Here is a 20,793-nt window from a genome sequence, read left to right as displayed (position 1 = left end):
TTTAATCAATTATCCAAATCCCACTTATTAATTAACATAGAAGAACAAAACAAAACGAAGAAGGGAAAAGAAAAAAAAAACCTCAGCTAAATTGACTAGGACAGAGCATAGAACAAAATCATATAACATATTAACATAGTAAAATAGATTGGAAAATAAATGGAATACAAAATGCAAAATTTCATTTCAGTAGAAAACTTTGGACAAGGTAACAAAGGGAAGCTACGAAATAAATCCAAAGAACCTAGCCGATTTCACTAATCCTAATGATAATTTTGACTCTACTCAGTTGGGACCCCTCCCCAGTGAGATTTGCACAACCTTCACAATACATTAACAGCGTGGCTTAATGTAATTTGCACGATTTAAAGAAAGTAGAGTCATTTACAAGTCACGATGAGCATGGAATTCATGACATGCAATAGAAGCTGAACAATTGTGAGCTCAACACTAGTAATTGTAGGCTAGCTACATTGATGGTTGAGTATGTTACAGACTTGGTCAAATATGGGCCGCACATGCATTGCAATCATCAGATCTATTGGGATTATGACATTAGCCACATCTATCATCCAAACAAGTTTTTTAGGGTAGATCGTTATTGATATCACAGGCTAATTGCTGCAAAAGAGAAAGCAGTACTCCTTTGTCTCAAAGGGAGATCCCCCGTAGATCAACCTAAAAAGAAAAAAAGGAGTAGAGACATTTGTTAACAACAGTTTCCAAGTACCTGTTAAGAATTCATTAAAGAAGTTGAGCAGCATATCAAAAATGAGAAAGATATGCACAAGGAAACTACATTATACAGAAAATGCACAACTATAAGCTCTTATGAGCTGCCTAGATTACCAAGTCACAAAACAGCAATGGGAAATATATGCTCGTTTTTTAAATTTAAAAACACATTGCATGGGAGAAGTTTTACTTGACAAACAAGCTTGATCCAGTTCTACTTTTCTACTAAACATTATTGATAAACAGTCGTTTTGAAGGTAACTAGAAGGGATCGAGTCACTGGCATTTAAACAGAGAATTTTATAGCTCAAGAATGATTTAGTACAATTTACAGAGAGAGAGAGACCATACTTCTACGTCAATCTCTGCTGATTCTACAACAATGTTGATATCAACAATAATTTTGAGGATTTCTACTAGTAATCCAGGTCTATCTGCCGTCTCTATATAAAGTAAGCTATAAATTGCAGAAAAAAAACGAAAAATAAGATGATAGATCAATGAACCCATTCTTTGCAAACGAGTATTAAACTCATTCAGAGTATGACCTCCCAATAGGTTGGTTCGTGCAAAGGTAGAAGTAGAACCACAAGAGAAACATTAAAATAAAAAAATAAAAATAAAAAACAAATTATAATGCTAAAAGACAACTTAATCACAAGTAGCAAACCTCCTCTTTGGTCCATCTTCCTTGACTTGTATATGAGTTACAATATCAATATCAAGCTGCAGAACAAAATCACAAACTTCAGTTCGACCTTGTAAAGTCACCAAAACGCATGAAATTGAAGTTGGTTGAGCTAACTAGCTCATAGCCATGAAAACTCTGATTCCCAATGTATTACTAATTATACTTTCAACTGAATAAGCCTCAGCCATGGCACAACAAGGAAAATGAGGAACATTTGGTCAACAAAACAGTTTTGAGATGCCAGGTGGACTTGCTCAGATATAATAGTTTTATGAGAAAGGAATACGGTAGAATAATTGAATAAGACTACTAATTAGTTTGCATGCAAGAAAAATCTTTCAATGGAAAGCCTGCTGTGCAGATGAGCACACCATTATGCAATTGGAATTCCTTTAAGTTGTAATTTAAAATAAAAAAAAATTATTGTCATTGGGTTTAATTGTGTTACATTAACCATTCATACTTGTCTAATCTTTTTAGTATGAAACTTAAATTCTTTTCCACCCATGTGTTTAAACTCAACAAAATCCAATAAACACATGTTTCATTTAGTGCCCTCAAAGAATCCAGTTGTGGTAAAATTGAACTATTAAACTTGCATATTAATGTGAAATCAATATTTACTTTCAATTCTTAAAAAGCAAGATGAAGAGGAACACAGGACAATATACGATCTATTTACCGACTTGTCAACTTATTGCAAAGTGTTTCAAATCTTAAATCCATGTATGTCAGTGCTTTAATTGTTTCAGCATATAATTGAAAATCAGAAATTCTTCAAAATATCAAATCCCTTAGAGTGAAAATCAGAAATTCTCCAAAATATCATTGACATTTTAACACTGGTATAGGTGTTTCTATATTCTATGCCTAAAGAAGTCAAAGATGCAGCATATTCTGAAATAAATTCCACTATCAAAAAAAAAAAAAAAAAAGAGAGAAAGTTATACCAAGTCTCTTGTTTGTCTCTTCCTTCTTAGAAATAAGTGGGTATAACCAGTCAAAATTAGTCACTTGGAAGAAGTGAGATTGTCATATCCAAACAGATTGTAGAAATTTCCACCTGATTCCCATAACCAATTTCATGAATTGCTGCTTTCAATAAAAAAACCAAATAATAAATTCAACAATAACTCAAAAATTTCAAATGAAAATAATAAAAGTTTAAATTTCATCCATTGATGGAACTACTTGCAGTTAGGCTCCAACAACAATAATAATGAAAAGAGCGTTCCCAAATTGTGCAATATGATCTACATTTGATATTGATAAAATCGTAACAGAGTAGTGCAAAATTTATATTGAAGTTTTGTAAAAATTTGGGATGGGATTGACTTCCCTGATCTATTATAAGTCTTTTACGTAATGCTACCACTTGCAGAATTTATATTTCAAACAGAAATGCAAGAAAAAATTTAAAAAGAAAACAATACTGGAAATCCCAATGAAGTGAAAGATTGGAAACAATACAGGAAATATTAGAGCTTTGCACAAATCTGATTGTCAGAAAGGTCTGAAGAAGCATCGATACTTCAAATCCAACTTCTCTGTGTCCGCCTTGAGCCTCTACTTCTCATCACGAAGCTTATTCTTCTCAGCCTGCACAAGAAAAGGGAAATGCAGATGAAGCAGCAGTTTCTAAATGAAGTACATCCTCCAAACATATAAAAGAAAGTTGTTACTCTGAAAAAATCCCACCTTCAATTCTTTAATCTTCATTTTCAAATCCTCATTTAATTCATTTAGCTTCTGGGCTTCACTTTGTAACTGGGTCACCACTCACATTAGTCACATAGCATCACTCAAAATGGCAGCCTTGTCTGTTTTGGCCGGCCTTCTAGGCACCAGGATAGAATCCTCCTTCTCTCTTACTATGGTATGCATAATAACCCTGCATCTTCATTTTCTGAAGTTAAAATCTTCATTAAAAACACAATACAAGAGAAAGCAATACAGTCCAAACACCCACTAGTAAAATATAACTGTGCATATAACAATCTTTGCAAGAAGAAAAGAGATTAAAGTAAGCATACTTGCATTTTCCTTTGTTTTTTCTTTTTCTTTTTGTTACACACTAATAGCTGTCTAAAGAGTAATGCTATTTTACTTACTTGTTGCTCAAGTGAATTAGTTTACTTTTTTCATCAAGAAACTTTTGGAGAATATTTGTATCATCCATGCTATCTTTCCTTAAGAAATAGTTATTTACTAAATTACTATGTAGGAACAGGAATCAACCTTAAGTAGACTGCTATCAAAGGATCCGCACAACCCACACTTATGATAGCTTCACCCATTTCATAGTACATTCTGGAATACCAAAAGGGAGGCACATCTTTCTGCCATCTTCTTCTTCTTCTTGTGCCTATTTCAAACAAGTCAGTAACAAGACTCAATAGCTTAGCCAGTTCAAGGCAACAGGCAAAGGAGAGAACCAATAGTACTCTGCTATCAATAGTCTACCACAGGAAGGAATTGAGCAAACTGGTCCAACAGGCTGAATTTTCAAGCACTGCATACACAATATTTCAGCTGTAGCTTCCCTGCAAATAAATATTGAAACTAAAGATATTATCTATGTACAATCAAGCAAACAATATAAGGGCGAACTTACATAACCATTAAATTTCACTGACTTTATCATGGCAGAATCTGCATGTAAATAACTTGCCAGAGCAATCAGCAGAGAACATTCAAGTAAATCTTCATAATTTGAAATTTCACCAGTTGTTGCTCCAACATTCAAGTATCTCATTCCATCCAGCCTTGAAAGTGAGATTACTATGATCCAGGCTTTCATAGGCATCAGTGCCTAATATTTTAAATTTCTAGCACATTAAAAAAAAAAAAAATCTGAATCTTCAACACACTGAAAAGCCTATTTATATATAACAAAACCATGAAAATAAATTCCAAAGAATATATGGAAAGGCAGCACTAACAATAAATACATAAACAGAGTGGTTGGCTAACATGATATTCAGTTCCAGTCAAGCAACCAATTACACTTGAAGACAAGTAAGCATTCCTTGTAGACCCGGCCAGAAAAAGAGTATGACCGGTGTAGAATCGGAATCAAGAGCTGCATCAGAGAGCTCTACAAGTAGAACAGATAACAAGCAAATCACACGCTTTTCGAACAACCATTAGCTTAAATTATTAATAACTGATAATGAACCTGGCATATTCGTATTCTGAAGAAAACACCTCGCTTCTTCGTCACTAAGTGGTCTTACCAACCATGGTAAGAAGCATTCAATCAATTTCAAGGGCATCATAAATAAGCTTCAATACAGAAGTTCTCACTGTCTTTTGGGGTAAAAATGCTTTCAAGCAAGTGAAAGAACCTATGGATGCAAAATACATGTTAGATGACTTTTAAGGACAGCTAGGATTCTTGATCATGTCTTTCAAGTTCCAAATGCTGATAAAAGGTGCTCAACAAATTGTAGGCAGAATACTACTTAAAAATGCAAAAAATATCGTTAATTGAATGTCCCCTTTTCACAGACTCAGCTCATTGTCATGCTTACAACATTTACTCACCCAATCTTCCTCATCATGGAAGTCCTCTGTATATTGTCCATTGTTTTGTGTACAAGTGAGGCTGACACATCTGAGCAAATTGCATAAATCGCCCAATGAACATCCATTTCATGAATTGATGCTTTTCTATGCATATCTCTCTGACCATCAAAAAGCCAAATAATAAACTCAACAATAACTAAAAATTTTCCAATGAAAACAGTAAAAAGGTAAAATCATTCAATGAACAGAGAGAGTTGCAGTTAGACAACAATAATAATAAAAATGGGATGGGAAAGACTTTCCTGGTCTATCAGATAAGAGTAGGTATAGAAAGAAAATGTAATAGAGTGGTAGTAGAGCAAAGAGTGAGATGAGAGATCAATAGATTATAAAGAGTAGGAGTTGTGAAGGAAAAGAGGAGAAGGAGGAATTATGAAAAGAATAAAATTAGTTTTACTATGTTTACTTGTAGAAATAAAGGTATATATATATATATATATTTTTGAAAATTAATTTGTATAATTTATTCACATCAATTAAGTTAAATACTCTTTATAAAGAAAGTAAGAGGTTGACCATGATCCTGGATTTTTGGGCTTGCTTGACACAGTTTCTAAGCAAAAACAGGTACCCTTTTTTACCTTTTGATTTGAGTAAACTCTGTTTGGTCATGGATAGAAGCAGAGGCCTTGGTAACATCATTCAAATATTTTTTTGTTTCTTCACGTCCAAGTTAAGAGAACAGCCAAAGAAGACGCAATTAATTTCTATAAAACTAAAATCCGGTAGACTACTTAAACTGAGCTATAGCCTTATCTAACTCCATCAAGGCATCAAATTTGATTTTCCAACCACAATAGCGATATACCTTTGGAAAAATCAACAAAGCAGCAGAGACGTCATATTCTTGGAGTAGTTAATTGGACTAAGAAATCAAGCACTGTTGTGAAGAAATCAAATGTGGAATGAAAAATTGTACTGATGAAAGTAACGATATCTAATTCCCAGCTTCTCAATTTATTGCATTGTTGCAGAGTGAAGAAGTTAATTTAGAATTGGCTCCAAATCTTAAATAGTGCTTCAATTGGTTCTGCACATGAAATCAGAAGCTCTTCTAAATCTCAAAACCCTCAGAAGTTACTGAGGAAGAAGGAATAGCATTGGCATATACTATTGCTATACACATCAGATAAAAGAGAGAAACATATACCAAGTCCCTTGTTTGCGTCTGCCTTCTTAGCCGGCCATACTCGGTCTCTTTGAAGAATTAAGGCTGTCTTATCCAAACAGATTCCAGTAATCCGCACATGATTCCCACAACCCATTTCATGAATTGCTGTCTCCTAAGCATGCGTCCATCAAAAAAATCAAATAATAAACTCAACAATAACTCAAAATTACCAATGAAATTAAATAGTACAAGTATAAGTTCCATCCTTGAACGAACCAGCTAGCAATTAGGCCCCAATAGCAATAATAATGAAAATATATAGTTCGTCCAAATCGTTTAACACAATCTGATCTACATTTGACACTAGAAAATTCAAAACAGGGTAATGCAAAATTCATATTGATTTTTTTATTTTTTATTTTTTTTTATCAAAATTACGGATTGGATTGACTTCCTGGTCTATCATAAGTCTGTCATTTGCCATATCTTCTCTATACTAAAACCAACTCCAAAGACCAAACAATAAAACATTTGAAGTGAGCATTCACTTGAAAGAAAAGCAACATGTAAGGTTTCACTTGCAATGTTCAATGTTGTTTTCACTAGCAAATAGGGGCGGAGCTAGCAATTATAGTTTGAGGGCAAAAGTACAAAATAAAAATATTTGGGGGGGCATATTCTATTTTTTCTTTTTAAATTCTAAGGGAATTTTTTAAAAAATTTGGGGAAACATGGGGCTTGCATGTAGTTCCGCCCTTACTTGCAAAATCTAACTCACCAACGCAAGCGCAAGAATCCACTCCTACAAATACAATGCGCCCTCCATCGCCATCTGACTCGCCTTTGGATTGTCCTGCATCATCCTCTATTATTCCTTCAACCGAATCCACTCGAACCTCTTCAACTAGATCTTCAACAAAAATGTAACAACTACCATTGAATGAGTTACACATTAATTTAATAAGCCTCTGTTAGTAAAAGAGTTAGTATACCTATTATTTCTCTAATATTTAATTAAAATAGATAGTAGAATAGAGAATTTGTTAAGTGACTATAGAAAAAGCAATGGGTAAAATGAAAATTTGTACTTTTTCACTAGTCATTTTAGCTATTGTTGCTGGAGAGGCTCTCACGCAACTCAACTCTTAGGTACGGATTACGAAGCATTTTTTCATTAAAAAACAAAACACAACTCATGGGGATTAATTGAAACGGAGCGTTTTGTATATATAATTCAAGAGCTGTTTAAACAGCATCGTTTGCAACTGTGTATTGTCTTCTTCGTTACTGCGTAATTTTTGAAACAATTTGAAACAGTGAAACTGAAATTTTGAAAGTTTGAGAATCATTTGCCGCTTACAAATGCAGGTAATGTCGATGCCCTCATGCCTCAGATGAGTAGTTGAGGGTGGGTATTTAGGATATTCAAAAAACAAATTACTGGAAGTAAGGGAAAATAACCTGACGCTCAAAAAGCTCAAACCCAGCAAAGGTTGCCACTAATTCAGAGATGATGATCAAAAGCATTTGTTAAAGACATGTACCCACTTCCTTTCAACAACTTAAATTTCAAAGCATTTGCATATTTTATTGTACACAAGATGAGCAGAAATCCACAAGAAGTTCTAGTCACTATACTGTCTATGCATAGATGTTGCACCTATTTACATCTCTGACCCTAAGATACCAACACAGAAGTAGTTGAAAAAAAATTACATAAAAAACATAATAAAAGAAACACCATTGCCTTGCAAGTAGCATAAACCAAACCCTGGGTGTATTCAATTTTAAGCAACTGGAGGGCGTAATACATGATCCTGTGATGTGTCAACTACAGCAGGTGCCATGAATTGCCATGTTGAGACAACCAATGAAAGGCATCAGCTTGTGCAGAAAATGTACCCAACATTGCAGAGGGATGAGGCAGGGAGCCTGGTTGAGCACTCATTGCTTTCACTTGCTCCTCCAACTTCTCTTTGCCAGCCTTGAGCCTCTACTTCTCATCACGAAGCTCATTCTGCTCGGCCTGCACAAGGAAAGGGAAAGCTAATATTATACCTGGGAATCCTTTTACATGTTGAATAAGCAATATTGTGCAAATTTTTGAGGATAGACTATCAAGCGTTTCAATTTGCTTTCGCTCATCTCCACTGTTAAGCTTATTGATGATGCAAGGCCATGTGTCAAGTCTCACCTATTAAGGAAAAATTGAAGTCTCACGTGAAAGGGAAGTGTTACATCAATCAGGAAATGCAACAACTAAGGCCATGTGTTAACAGAACAATTGAAGGGGTACAAAGTAATGCTGAAAGTTCAACTGTACAACCGTTGTCTTTTGACTCTTTTGTCAAGTGTTAATTAATACCATGGAAAATTTTAGAAAAAAAGAAGTTGACGTACTGTCATAAATCATAATGTTCAAGATATATACCAATTATTTATAAAGATAAAAAGTAATTGCATGCAATTTTATAGGTTTCTTTTTGCTGAATTGAAAAGTTCAGAATTCACATATATGGAGAAGATGATATAATGAGGAAAACAAGACAACTTACAGAAAAATGAAATTAGTGGGTGATATGCAGATCTGAAAGTATCTCTATGTTAGTATTCAAAGCTCTGTTGTAATATATTCAAAGCTCCTGTTGCTTCCTGCATAATCAGATAAAATAAAATCAACATTGTGCTTCTAATCCAAACAAAGCTATCAAACACATTTTAAAAAACAAATATAGAAATCTGGATAAATGCCCAAATGATTATTGAGGGGGCACCACTTCCAGCTCTACCTCTTTCCCAGGGTTTCCTTTAAGAAAAAAGAAAAAAAGAAAAAAATAGCTTTCACTTTAGACTCCTCCTTTCTTGGCCTCAGTTGTGAAATGAGACTTTTTGAGTAAGGAGTGAGTTGAGTGAAAACAGCACGATCTCAAGGCAAGTGGAGGTGGAAGTGGAAGCATGGAAACCAATGGAACAATTTGATTGATCACTACAAGCCCAATCCTGAATATGCTATTCCAGGAGTATTGTAGTTTCCAGGTTTGGTTTTCCAACCACAATATCGAGATGCCTTTTAAGAGATCAACAAAGCAAAAGAGGCGTCACATTGATCCTCAACGCAGTTTGGAGAGAAAAATCAAGTTCTAGTAGATTTTGCTTTTCTTTTTTTTTCTTTTTCTTTTTTTTCATCTGAAAGGTAAATTTCATCCATTCATTCAACAAAATATACATTTGACACTGAGAAAATCCTAACACAGTAATGCAAAATTTGTATTAAATTTTTGTCAAAATTTGGGATGGGGTTGACTTCCCTGATCTATTATAAGTCTTTTACCTAATACATGATGCTACCGTTCGTAGAAATTAAATTGCAAATGGAAACACAAGAAATATTTAAAAAAGGAAAAGAAAACAATACTGGAAATGCCATTGAAGTGAAAGTTAGGAAACAAAATGTAAAAGTTAGAGCTTTGTACAAATCTGATTGTCGGCAAGGTTCGAAGAAGCGTCTATACGTAAAACCTTCAATTGTTCCTGCATATGAAATCAAATATGATATATATCAAAAGCCTCATAGAGTAAAACGAAGAAGAAAATTACTGTCTAATTGAAGAATTAAAAACCTGATAAATTTGGCAAGTTTGGCTTGCGTTCCACTCTATACGATTACCATCTCCGCCATTTTGAAAGTTTGGAACGTGAGCAATCTTTGGCCAATCCTCTCCCATTCTTTGTTCATATCTTTCCTCCAAGCGAGGGCACTTCGCAATTATCAAACGACGTAAAGAGGTGAGGCGGTGCATACCTTCGGGCAGTGATATTAAATTCGGACAATTTACGATTCCAAGCTCCTAAAGTGAAGTGAGATCGCCTATCCACTCTGGCAAAGATGCCAAACTAGGATAGTACATAATTTGAAGCCCTTGGAGAGTGGTAACATCTCTAAGCTCTCTTGGGAGAGAAACCAATTTGGAACATCTATTATAGATAGATGACCAAATCTTGTAGGTCCAAGGCATCCTGTGCCATCTTCATTCTCATTGCTGATAAGTTCCTTGCAGCGAAGAATAGACAGATTTTCACGTGAGGTGAGATGTTGAAAGAGGGGAGACATGGATATTCGCATTTTACAACAATTGAGATCAATATGAGCACTGCACTAACAAGAGACACATAAACAGAGTGGATGGCTAACATGATCTTCAATTCCAGTCAGCAAAACAACTGATTTCACTTGAAGACAAGCAAGCATTCTCACTGCCTTTCGAGATTAAAATGCTTTCAAGCAAGTGGAAGAAACCTGAAAATGCAAAATACTTGTTAGGTGGCATTTAATGACAGCTAGGATTTTTGATCATGTCTTTTAAGTTCTAAATGCTAATAAAAGTTGCTCAACAAATTGTAGGCAGAATAGTATTTAAAAATTCAAAATAATATGGTTAATTGAATGTCCCCTTTCACAGGCTCAGCATGCTTGCACCATTTACTCACCCAATCTTCCTCATCATGAAAGTGCTCTATATAGTTTCCATTGGTTTGAGTACAAGTGAGGCTGACATATCCCAGAATATTGTAGAAATCCCCCAATGATTCTCACATCCACTTCATCAATTGATGATTTTTTATGCAAGTCTCTGCTGACCATCAAAAAACCAAATAATAAACTGAACAATAACTCAATTTTCCAATGAAAACAGTAAAAAGGTAAAATCAATCCATCAACAATGACTCCAGTAACAATAATAATAAAAAGAATATCTCTAAATATGCATTTGATTATGAGAATACTAAAAGTTATGCAAAAAATTTATTGAGTTTCTATGAAAATTTGGGATGGGTTTGACTTCCCTGGTCTATCATAAGTCTTTTATCCAATACCGATCACTGGCATTTAAACAGAGGATTTTTAAACACATAGAGAGAGCGGGAGAGAGAGAGAGAGAGAGAAAGCATACTTCTGCGTCACTCTCTGCTGATTCCACATCAATGTTGAAATCAGCAATAATATTGATGATTTCTACCAGTAATCCAGGTCTATCAGCTGTCTCTATATAAAGTAAGCTGTAAATTGGAGAGAAAAATGCATAATAAAACAATAGATCAATGCACCCATTCTTTGCAAACAATTATCGAACTTCATTCAAAGTATGACCTCCTCTTCGGTCCACAAGAGAAACATAAAAATGAAGAACAAATTATAAGCTAAAGGACAACTTAATCATAAGTAGCAAACCTCCTCTTAGATCCATCTTCCTTCACTTGTATCTGAGTTGCAATATCACATCAAGCTGCAGAACAAAGTCACAAACTTCAGTTCAACTTTGTAAAGTTACAAAAAGCACATGAAATTGAAGTTGGTTAAGCTAACTAGATCATAGCCATGAAAACTCTGATTGATCCCCACTGTATTACAAATTATACTTTCTATTGAATAAGCCTCAACCATGGCACCACATGGAAAAAGAGGAGAATATTTGATCAATAAACAGAGGACTAATCAATGGAGCCAAACTTGAAACATCCTCTGAAGAAGATGGGAAAACATGATCAAACAGTTGCTGCTCAAGCTGACAGACCTGCAATTTATGTCAATTTTTTTCAAAATTATGTAACTATCACATACTCCATTCAAAATCACAAAGTTCCCATTTTTCTTGTTCATCAAATAACAGAGGAAGGCATAAAAATATAAATAGATTTCCAATACATATTATCTCATCAACGAACATAAGGTATCATGCATTCAGAGTATAAGAATAAATCTTAAATCTACCCAATAATCATAAGATACCCAAATATTCTACATTAACAAAATGGATAATAACCCCTAATATTCAAACACTAGTTGTGCATGTCCAGATTTAAATAACAAGATCGTGCTTCTAATCCAAACAAAGCCATCAAACACATTTTAAAAATCATATAGAAATCCGGGAAAATACCCAAACAACTCTTGAGCCCAACTCCCAGCTCCCCACCTCTTTCCCAGGGTTTCCTTCAAAAGGGAAAAAAAGAAGAGCTTCATTTTAAAGCTCCCTTCTTGGCCTCTGTTGTGAAATGATATTTTTTCGATCAAGGAAGGAGTGAGTTAAGTGAAAAGGGCACAATTCCAAGGCAAGAGGAAATGGAACATGGGACCAGGGGCAAAGACAAATAAAAGTTACAGGCCAGCACGTATAAGAGGAATTGTCTCTTTTTCGGCAATTGACATGGAGCACCCTTTTCACAAACGCCTCCAGATCCACTCCAAGGCTAATATCTACTGCTTCAGCTTTCAGCACCTTATGATCTTTGAGAAGATAATTAAAAGACCAAGCCTTAAGATGATATTCCAGGAATCATATAGATTTTTCTTAATTTTTCCATCTCAAATTCCGGACTTCTCAACTTAATGCTTAGCTGCAGAGTGAAAAAGTTTCGAGTTGGCTCCAAATCTTAAATCCATGTATGCCAGAGCTTCAATTGTATCTGCATATGAAATCCGATAAATCAGAAATTCTCTAAAATCATAAATCAGAAATGCTTCAATTGCTTCAATTGTTTCTGCAAGTGAAATAAGGAAGAAGGAATAGCATTTGACATTTAACATTGGTATACGTATCACTAATACAATTCCACCATTAGATAAAAGAGAGAAACTCAATTATACCAAGTCTCTTTGAAGAAATGGATTTGTCTTATCCAAACAGATTGTAGAAATATCCACATGGTTCCCACAACCCATTTCATAAATTGCTGCTTTCGATCAAAAAACAAAATAATAAATTCAACTATAACCCAAACATTTTCAATGAAAATAATAAAAATGTAAATTTTATCCATTCGTTCAACAGAATCTACATTTAACACTGAGAAAATCCTAACACAGTAATGCAAATTTGTATTAAATTTTTGTGAAAATTTGGGATGGGATTGACTTCCCTCATCTATTAATTATAAGTCTTTTACCTAATACGTGATGCTACCTTTTATAGAATTTAAATTTCAAATGGAAATGAAAGAAATGTTGAAAAACTGAAAGAAGAAAACAATACTGGAAATGCCATTGAAGTAAAAGATAGGAAAAAATACTGTAAGTATTCGAGCTTTGCTCAAATCTGATTGTCTCAAGAAGCGTCCATACGGGAAAGTAGATGCTTCCTGCATATGAAATCAAATAAGATATATATCAAAAGCCTGACAGAGTAAAATAAAGAGGAACAACAAGAAGAAGAAAAATTATTGTCTAATTGGTGACTTAAAAACCTCAAGATATTGGCGAATTCGGCTTGCTATCCATTCTTTGAGATTACCATCGCCGCCTTTACGAAAGTTTGGGACATGAGCAATCTTTGGCCAATCCTCTCCCGTTCCTTGTTCACATCTTTCCTCCAAGCAAGGACACTCTGCAATTGTCAAATGATGTAAAGAGGTGAGGCGGCGCATACCTTCGGGCAGTGATATTAACTTCGGACAATTTACGACTTCAAGCTCCTGAAGTGAAGTGAGATCGCTTATCCACTCCGGTAAAGACACCAAACTAGGGCAAACCATAATTTGAAGCCCTTGCAGAGTGGTAACATCTCTAAGCTCTCTTGGGAGAGAAACCAAATTTGGAACACCAATGATAGATAGATGACCAAATCTTGTAGGTCCAAGGCCATGTGCGCCATCTTCATTCTCATTGCTGGTAAGTTCTTTGCAGCGAAGAATAGTCAGATTTTCAAGTGAGGTGAGATGTTGAAAGAGTGGAGAAATTGATATTCTCATTTTACGACAATCGAAAATCCCTAGGGTCTCAAGAGAAGTGAGGTTCTGCAGCCACTCTAGTGGTAGATATTCAAGTTGCTCTAATTCCAGAAGATAAAGATACTTCAATTTGGAGAGATCGGAAAGGGGAGAGGGAGAGGAGGGTGTTGTTAGAGACATCATAGGGCAATTCTGTATACTTAAAAAAGAAAGGGAAGGAAATGAAGGGAATAATGGAAGATGATCTGTTTCCCTCGTCTTTAGCCATCCCCTCAACTTTGGCAAATTAGCAAGTGCGAGAAATTTGAGGGGAGAAGAGGACACGTCACTACCATCATTGCTTATGTACTCCAACTCATTTAAGTTAGTAAGAAAAAGACGCTCGAGAAAAGGGAATCGGTCCAATGGTGGGATATGTTGAAGCCATTTACAATCAGATATTATAATAGAAGTCAAATTTGAGAGCGAGGACACCCAACTAGATAACCTCACACCTGCATACCCAGCTATAGATAATAATTTCAAATTTAGGTGCGGCCGAAGGTTTTGCAATAGTTGTTCATCATTTGCAATTGCCTTATCACTTTCATCACTAGGTTCTGGGTCCCACTCTAACATCAGCCATTGAAGATGTTGCTTCCTCTCCAAGTTTGCAGCCTTTGCTTTTGATGGAGAATATCTCGAGTGCTCTAAACCCTTGATTAATAAGTCTCCTCTCAACTCATCTAAACCATCCAGCTCCCCTAGCCCACCCTTTGGCTTGGAAAGAAAACTTTTTTTCTTCCCTAAAATGTATAGCGACAATGTTTGGAGAGTAATCAATTTTCCCAGTCCATGAGGCATATGAGTCAAGCTATCACACCCTTCTAGCCCAAGATGCCTAAGGCTGATTAAGTTTCCAGTCTCTTCTGGCAATTCTTTAAGCCCACGACAAAACTCAAGTCTTAGTGTTTGCAAATTCTGCAATTTAGTTATAGAAGCAGGGAGTAGTTTGATATCTTCATTCCTAGACAGATCTAGAAATCTTAAATGCTCTAACTTTCCAATGGAATTCGGCACTTTTTGAATATTCGACCGACTCAAATTCAAAGCACGCAAGCATTTAAAACTTGAAATAAGTGTATTAAAGACTGGCTTATTCAACTCAAGTACTGAATTGTTCCAGTTAAATACATCATCAAGTCCTGGAAGTATTGGAATGCGTAGAAGAAGTGTTCTTATTTTGTTAGGCTTGGGCAAAAGAGCAGGAATATCTGGTAATGAATCTGAAGAATGAAATGCCACATGACGAGTTCTTCCATCTACTTTTTCTCTATCTGGATATAAAATTGTGCACTCCTCACCTGCTACTGACTGTGCAAGATCGTGAATAAGGTCATGCATTTTGCACTTTCCTATTTCACCAACTATATCTCTTTGTACGTCTTGGAAAAACGACCTCCAAAGCAAATCCATAAAATATTCATGACCAATATCTTCAAGATGTCTATTTCCATATGATGAATGAAGAAAGCCTTGAGCTATCCATAACTGAATCAACACCTTCATTTCAATTTCATAATCTTTTGGAAACAATGAACAAAAGGCAAAACATTGCTTTAAGTGTGATGGGAGATGATCATAACTCAACTTAAGTATTGGAAAAATATCATTTTCTTGTTGAGTTATTTTGTAAAGATCATGGTTTTTAAAGTACAACCAATCATCTTCCGAATTTTTGAAATATAATAGACTCCCAATGCTCCTTATAGCAAGAGGAACTTGTGCACACTTTTGTATGATCTCCCTTCCAATTTCTACTAGCTTTGGATTATTTGGCTCTTCCCCGTTTTTAAATGCCATTTTCTTAAATAAATTCCAAGAACTGCTTTCAGATAAACCTCTCAAAGGATATGGTGAAATTGTACCTGTAATCTCTGCAATCTTTTCGCTACGTGTAGTAATCAAAACTTTGCTTCCTCTTAGGCCACCCACTAACAACTTTTCCAAGTTGGACCATGTACCATGATTCTCATTCCACACATCGTCTAAAACAAGTAAATATCGCTTCCCATCAATTTTTGCTCGAAGCTCACTTTGCAATGGATCCATCTCAAGGCTTTTAGGTCTCTCCTTAGTCGCAGATTCTATAAGCTTTACAATGATAGTTTTCACGTCAAAAGGATCAGAGACACATGCCCACATCCTCAAGTCAAAATGTCTTCGAACCTCCTCGTCATTGTACACATACTGCGCAAGCGTGGTCTTTCCTTGTCCACCAATCCCAACTATGGGAATTATGGAAACATTCTTCTCATTCATATTGGGATCGAATAACAGCTTTTTAATAGACTCCTTATCATCCTCTCTCCCAATGACATCTTCCCCATGTACAAATGAGTGTGTATCTTGTCTTTTCACATGCTCAAACTGTGTCGCTGTGGTGTGCTCATTGAAGCCAAATTTGATCCTATCAATTGCAATTTCATCCAGTCTTGCCCTAACTGCCTTGATCCTATGACCCATTTTAAAGCCATATACAAGCTGGTTCGATTTGGAAAAGAAGATGCGTACCTGTAATACTCCCAAATATTTAGTACGGTCCATTGCGAAAAGTTCAACATTTTTTGGGCTATATGTGTAATTAAGGAAAATATGAAGGTCATGTTTGTAATTGTTGTAAGTTTAAGTTAGAGTTTTTTTTTTTTGGTTGTTTTATTTACAACCATCCATTCCAATCCGTTCACGGTGATAGTTTTAGAATTCCCTTACCATTGAATAGTTGGGTTTATAATGGGGGCCGATAATTTATGTGACTTTTTCTAGATGCCATTTGCTCCTTGGAAAGATGTCGCAACTTAATTAGCCGTACATTTTTTGCATATGGTTAGTACTCTTACAAATGAGACTGTTTTTTGTAAGACTCTATTTATAGCAGTTGTAAGGATAAAGAAAACAGACAAAACAATGGAATATAAAAGCATCTATATATGTCAAAATGATACATTAAGACATTGTTACTGTAACGTCCCATATTTGATATAAGTTAGTATGAGTTTTAGCCCAATGTCTTGGGCTTTAGATATATGAACCAATGTTATTGGCCCTAGTGAACTTAATAAAAATTGGATCAAAGACCCTAAAAGAGATTATAAGAGATAATTAATTTCTTAACCTAATGGACTAATCCATGGCATAGTCTTATCCCTAATGATGGGCATAATTTAATGTTCCATTCATAATTTTGTAAGATGATAGTTTATAACCAGAAAGCAATTTTAAGTCTATGTGTACAAGATGTGTTGATCTTTTTGGAAGAAAATATTGTCCTTTTAAAAATGACGTTTATAATGATGTTCATTCATGAAATAGACATAGGATCTAATACCAAAAGCCAAAAACCAGAAACTTTTATAGCCAAAAACCTCTTTTCAATGGCTTATTTGAGTGGTAAAAAACTTCTAAACATAACCCTCAACGGCCTCAAGCGGTGTTAAGACTTATATCAAGAAAATAAGTAATTTCTCATATATGGCATCAAGAAGAGCTTTGGGTTAAATCTGGAAATTAAACTTTCAGTCCATGGCATGTTAGGTGGTTATTTGATCCAAATTTCGTCAAGTTAAAAACCTTAGATATATGTGTTGTGGGCCAATGGGCCAAGTGACCAAAGTGTAGTGTTCTAATTTAGGTCCATTTAGTGAGTTGTGGGCCTTATCTGGTTTACCTAGTTAGGAGGAGGTTCAAATGGGCCATTTCTTACCCAAGCCCCCATAAAAACAATTTTGAGAATTTTGGAAGAAAACTAAACCACTTTTTTAGTGAAATTTCAAGATTAACCCTACTTTCGTTTATTTATTCAAAAGTTATGAAAATATTAATAGAATGAGCTCCTAGAATATGATACATTTTAAGGAAAAAGAAAACTTTATGTTCGGACCAAGGTACAAAAAAGAAATAAACATTAAAAATATTTTTTAATAAAGAGAAAAGAAAAGAAACTTTAGGGTTAAGTTTTTAACTTATTTCTAAGAATAAAACATCTCTAATAATAGAGGGAAGGTTTGAAAGGTCAAGTAACTTAGGAACGAATTTTAATCACAATTTACGTGCCTAGTATAGGGATAATTTCGCTAAACCTTACTATTCATTAGGTTTTAATAGTTGTCGCCTAACTTTTAGTACAGTATTGACTATCGAGGTAATTTGTACTCTTTGCCACTTCTAAATGCATGTCAATTTAAGTGATTATTGCTTTTATATATATATATCAAAGCAATAATTGGGTTTATGATGAAATTATCTTGAGATTAGAATTTCCATACCGTTCAATAGTTGGGTTTTAACATTATAATGAACAAATTGTTGTTGTTGTTGAGAAATTTTAAACTACGTAAAATGATATATATTTGCTTTGGCTTGTGTTGTGATAAATATTTGTATGCAGGTCTGGGAATGCTTTAGTGACAGACAACATCATGTGCACATTAATAAAGAATTTACTTGTTTTGCCATCTTCTTATCCCGTGTCATCAGTTGTCGGCGTAGAAGTTGAGTGGAGTAGTCATCCAGCAAGTCATCGGCGTCGTACATGGCATCCTTGAGCTTTCGAAGCCAATCTTTGATCGCATGGTTATGGGCCTGCTTCTCCTCCGAGTCCAAAAGCACAGCTTGGATGGTGGAAACGGTGTCCCCGAGCTTTCGAAGCTCATTTTTGAAACCCCATAACACTCCAATCTCTTGGAGAGCAAGAGAGCTCAAACTCCTAATGATGCTCCCAGCAGTGTCGTAGAGAACTATTTCAGCCATTTGTGGGTTGTGGGTGGTGAGTCAAGTAAACCGATCTTGAGGGAATTATTGATGATGCAGAGGTGTATGGGATATATTATTGATGATTCAGAGGTGCATTATTGACTTGACGTTCAAACTTTAAAAGGAGTCCATTAGATATGATGTGGCCATGCATGTGCGGCTCATATTTCACTTCTTAAATCTTCTTATTGTCTCGCGGAATCAATTTCTAAAGGTCATGATCAATAATGGGTAGCTCATAGCTGTGTGGTCTTATATGCATGCATAAGAAAGTATTTCATTAAAAAAAAAAAAAAAAAATGTATTTCATTAACAAAGAAATTTTGATATATTATAATTAAGTTATTACGGAATTTACAATGTTTCTTCTAAACTTTTAATTCAAATAATATCTTCTCCAAAATACCAAAAAAATAAAAAAATAACTCTACAAACTTTTTAATAAGATAAAAATATTCTTATAAATTCAAAATAATAATAATAAAAAAAAAAACAAATTCTTTTTATTGTTTTTTTTTTCATATTTTAAAATTTGGCTACCCTTTTTTTTTCTTATAATTTTAGTTATAATTTTTTTTTTCTGAAAAAAAAAATGGTTTTATTTTATTAAGGGCAATTTCATCACGGGGAAACATTAATTAACAATTTTTGTAATTCAAAAGGTACAATTTTTGTCCTAATTAATTAAAGTTTGAAAGATATTGAAGAGAACTGATTTATCAAGTACTCACAGGGAAAAAAAATAAAACAAAAAAAAGATTTCTCAAGAAGACAAAAATAGTCCTATAAATTAAAAAAGAAAATTAATTTAAAAGAAAACAAAAATTTTTAATGCTCTTTCTTTTATATTTTTAAATTTAGCCACTTTTATATGTTTTTTTTTTTTTTTTTTTTAATTTTATTAAAAGTATTTTCATCATTGATAATTTTTCATAATTTAAGAGGTACGTTGAAAATTTGAGAGAATAATGAAGAAACTGAGTCGGCCATTTGTCGTTGGTAGCACATCTCATTCAGAGGTGTAGGAGCGTTGAAGGAAGATGTGGTTGCTTTAATTATTGATAGGTGTGGGTTTGTGTGTTTGTCTAAATATTTTTGTTCTTTAAAATTTTAACTTTTTTAAGTAAACGTTAAATAATTAAATAATTAAAACCTATATATTGGTGCCTATTATCATTTCTCTTTGCAGAAATAAAATATCTTTATACCATCTAAAATATAACAATTTAGGTCATCTAAGATTTATCAAATAATTAAAACTTCCACATTCAAAATTTCCTTGTTGAAAATCTATCAAAATTTCATACAAAATATTTAGTAATAATTAAAGTGCGAGAGGAACTGATGGGATAATATTTTTTTTTTTTTTGTTCCTTTAGAAAATAATATCAATTTAGATATAAGAGAACACTAGAAAAATACCAAGAAGAATTGTAACATATATCATTAAAGTGCGAACAACGTCTTCTTCGTGCGTGACCAATTTCAAATCCTTCTCAAAATATAATGTGATCTTCAATTTTTTCCAATTCTTATTAGTTTCCCCGTCTCCTAATTACTTAGTTTCCCTCTAATTGCTTACTCTCTTAAATTTTCTCTAAATGCAAATTCTCCTCAATTTTCTCTAAATTAATTTTTGAAATCGGTGAACATAATTCATGAGTAGGTGAAATAATTGTGGGGGTAGAAACAACACCAAAATTTTTTAAATTTGCTTCTTTTAAAAAATGGGAATGAATAAAAAGGAGTGTACGTGTATAATTAAATTTTTCTTTGACAATTTCTTGCAAATTTGATTCTACTTTAATTGCTTTTTGTTCTACCAATTATTTTTTTCTTATCAGACTTCAATTTGTCTAATTTTATTCTATTATCAATTTTAACTTTCTCTAACCATTCAAAAAATTTAACATACTCTTTAATTTCATTCATATATTTATAAGGACGAAGTTTTTCTCCAAACTAGATTAGAAGAATTTTCTTCAACCTACTTTTTAAAAGTGACGTGTATCATTTTTTTTAATAACATGTAAGATGCACATGAATTTTTAATAAAATTTATTTCAACTTTATCTTTACTATTGAAAAAAACTGAGTCGACCATTTGTCCTAACATCCCATACCATGACTTATAACATTTTTTGCCTGCATG

The 20,793-nt window shown here is 34.0% G+C and overlaps 1 protein-coding gene across 1 annotated transcript; it reads right to left on the bottom strand.

Annotated features, from left to right (window-relative positions):
- Positions 1 to 399: 399 nt before the first annotated feature.
- Positions 400 to 18,720, bottom strand: LOC132181627 (putative disease resistance protein RGA3). Its single transcript, XM_059594878.1, has 20 exons — positions 18,333 to 18,720; positions 13,368 to 16,403; positions 13,194 to 13,262; positions 12,065 to 12,590; positions 11,078 to 11,698; positions 10,614 to 10,756; positions 9,746 to 10,422; positions 9,599 to 9,656; positions 8,681 to 8,777; positions 8,028 to 8,151; positions 6,165 to 6,297; positions 4,973 to 5,112; positions 4,400 to 4,773; positions 4,063 to 4,254; positions 3,665 to 3,969; positions 3,125 to 3,332; positions 2,897 to 3,025; positions 2,377 to 2,489; positions 1,406 to 1,461; positions 400 to 678 (listed from the first exon to the last, which is right to left on the bottom strand). Exons 1-4 carry the CDS (start codon positions 18,636 to 18,638, stop codon positions 12,558 to 12,560), a joined length of 3,444 nt encoding a protein of 1,147 aa, XP_059450861.1. The 5' UTR covers positions 18,639 to 18,720; the 3' UTR covers positions 400 to 678; positions 1,406 to 1,461; positions 2,377 to 2,489; positions 2,897 to 3,025; positions 3,125 to 3,332; positions 3,665 to 3,969; positions 4,063 to 4,254; positions 4,400 to 4,773; positions 4,973 to 5,112; positions 6,165 to 6,297; positions 8,028 to 8,151; positions 8,681 to 8,777; positions 9,599 to 9,656; positions 9,746 to 10,422; positions 10,614 to 10,756; positions 11,078 to 11,698; positions 12,065 to 12,557.
- Between the last annotated feature and the right edge of the window lie 2,073 nt (positions 18,721 to 20,793).

The sequence above is a fragment of the Corylus avellana genome, chromosome ca5, assembly GCF_901000735.1.
Source record: "Corylus avellana chromosome ca5, CavTom2PMs-1.0".
NCBI classification, from domain to species: Eukaryota; Viridiplantae; Streptophyta; class Magnoliopsida; order Fagales; family Betulaceae; genus Corylus; species Corylus avellana.
The sequence above is the reverse complement of the archived record's forward strand: the minus strand, read 5'-3'. Positions and strand labels throughout refer to the sequence as shown.

Excerpts from the sequence above, each read along its gene's own strand:
- LOC132181627 (XM_059594878.1), bottom strand. The coding sequence starts at position 18,638 with ATGGCTGAAATAGTTCTCTACGACACTGCTGGGAGCATCATTAGGAGT. Across the intron at positions 16,404-18,332 it reads ATAAGAAGATGGCAAAACAA|GTACGCATCTTCTTTTCCAA; the intron begins GTAAATTCTTTA and ends GGAGTATTACAG. Across the intron at positions 13,263-13,367 it reads GAATTCGCCAATATCTTGAG|GAAGCATCTACTTTCCCGTA; the intron begins GTTTTTAAGTCA and ends TTTCATATGCAG.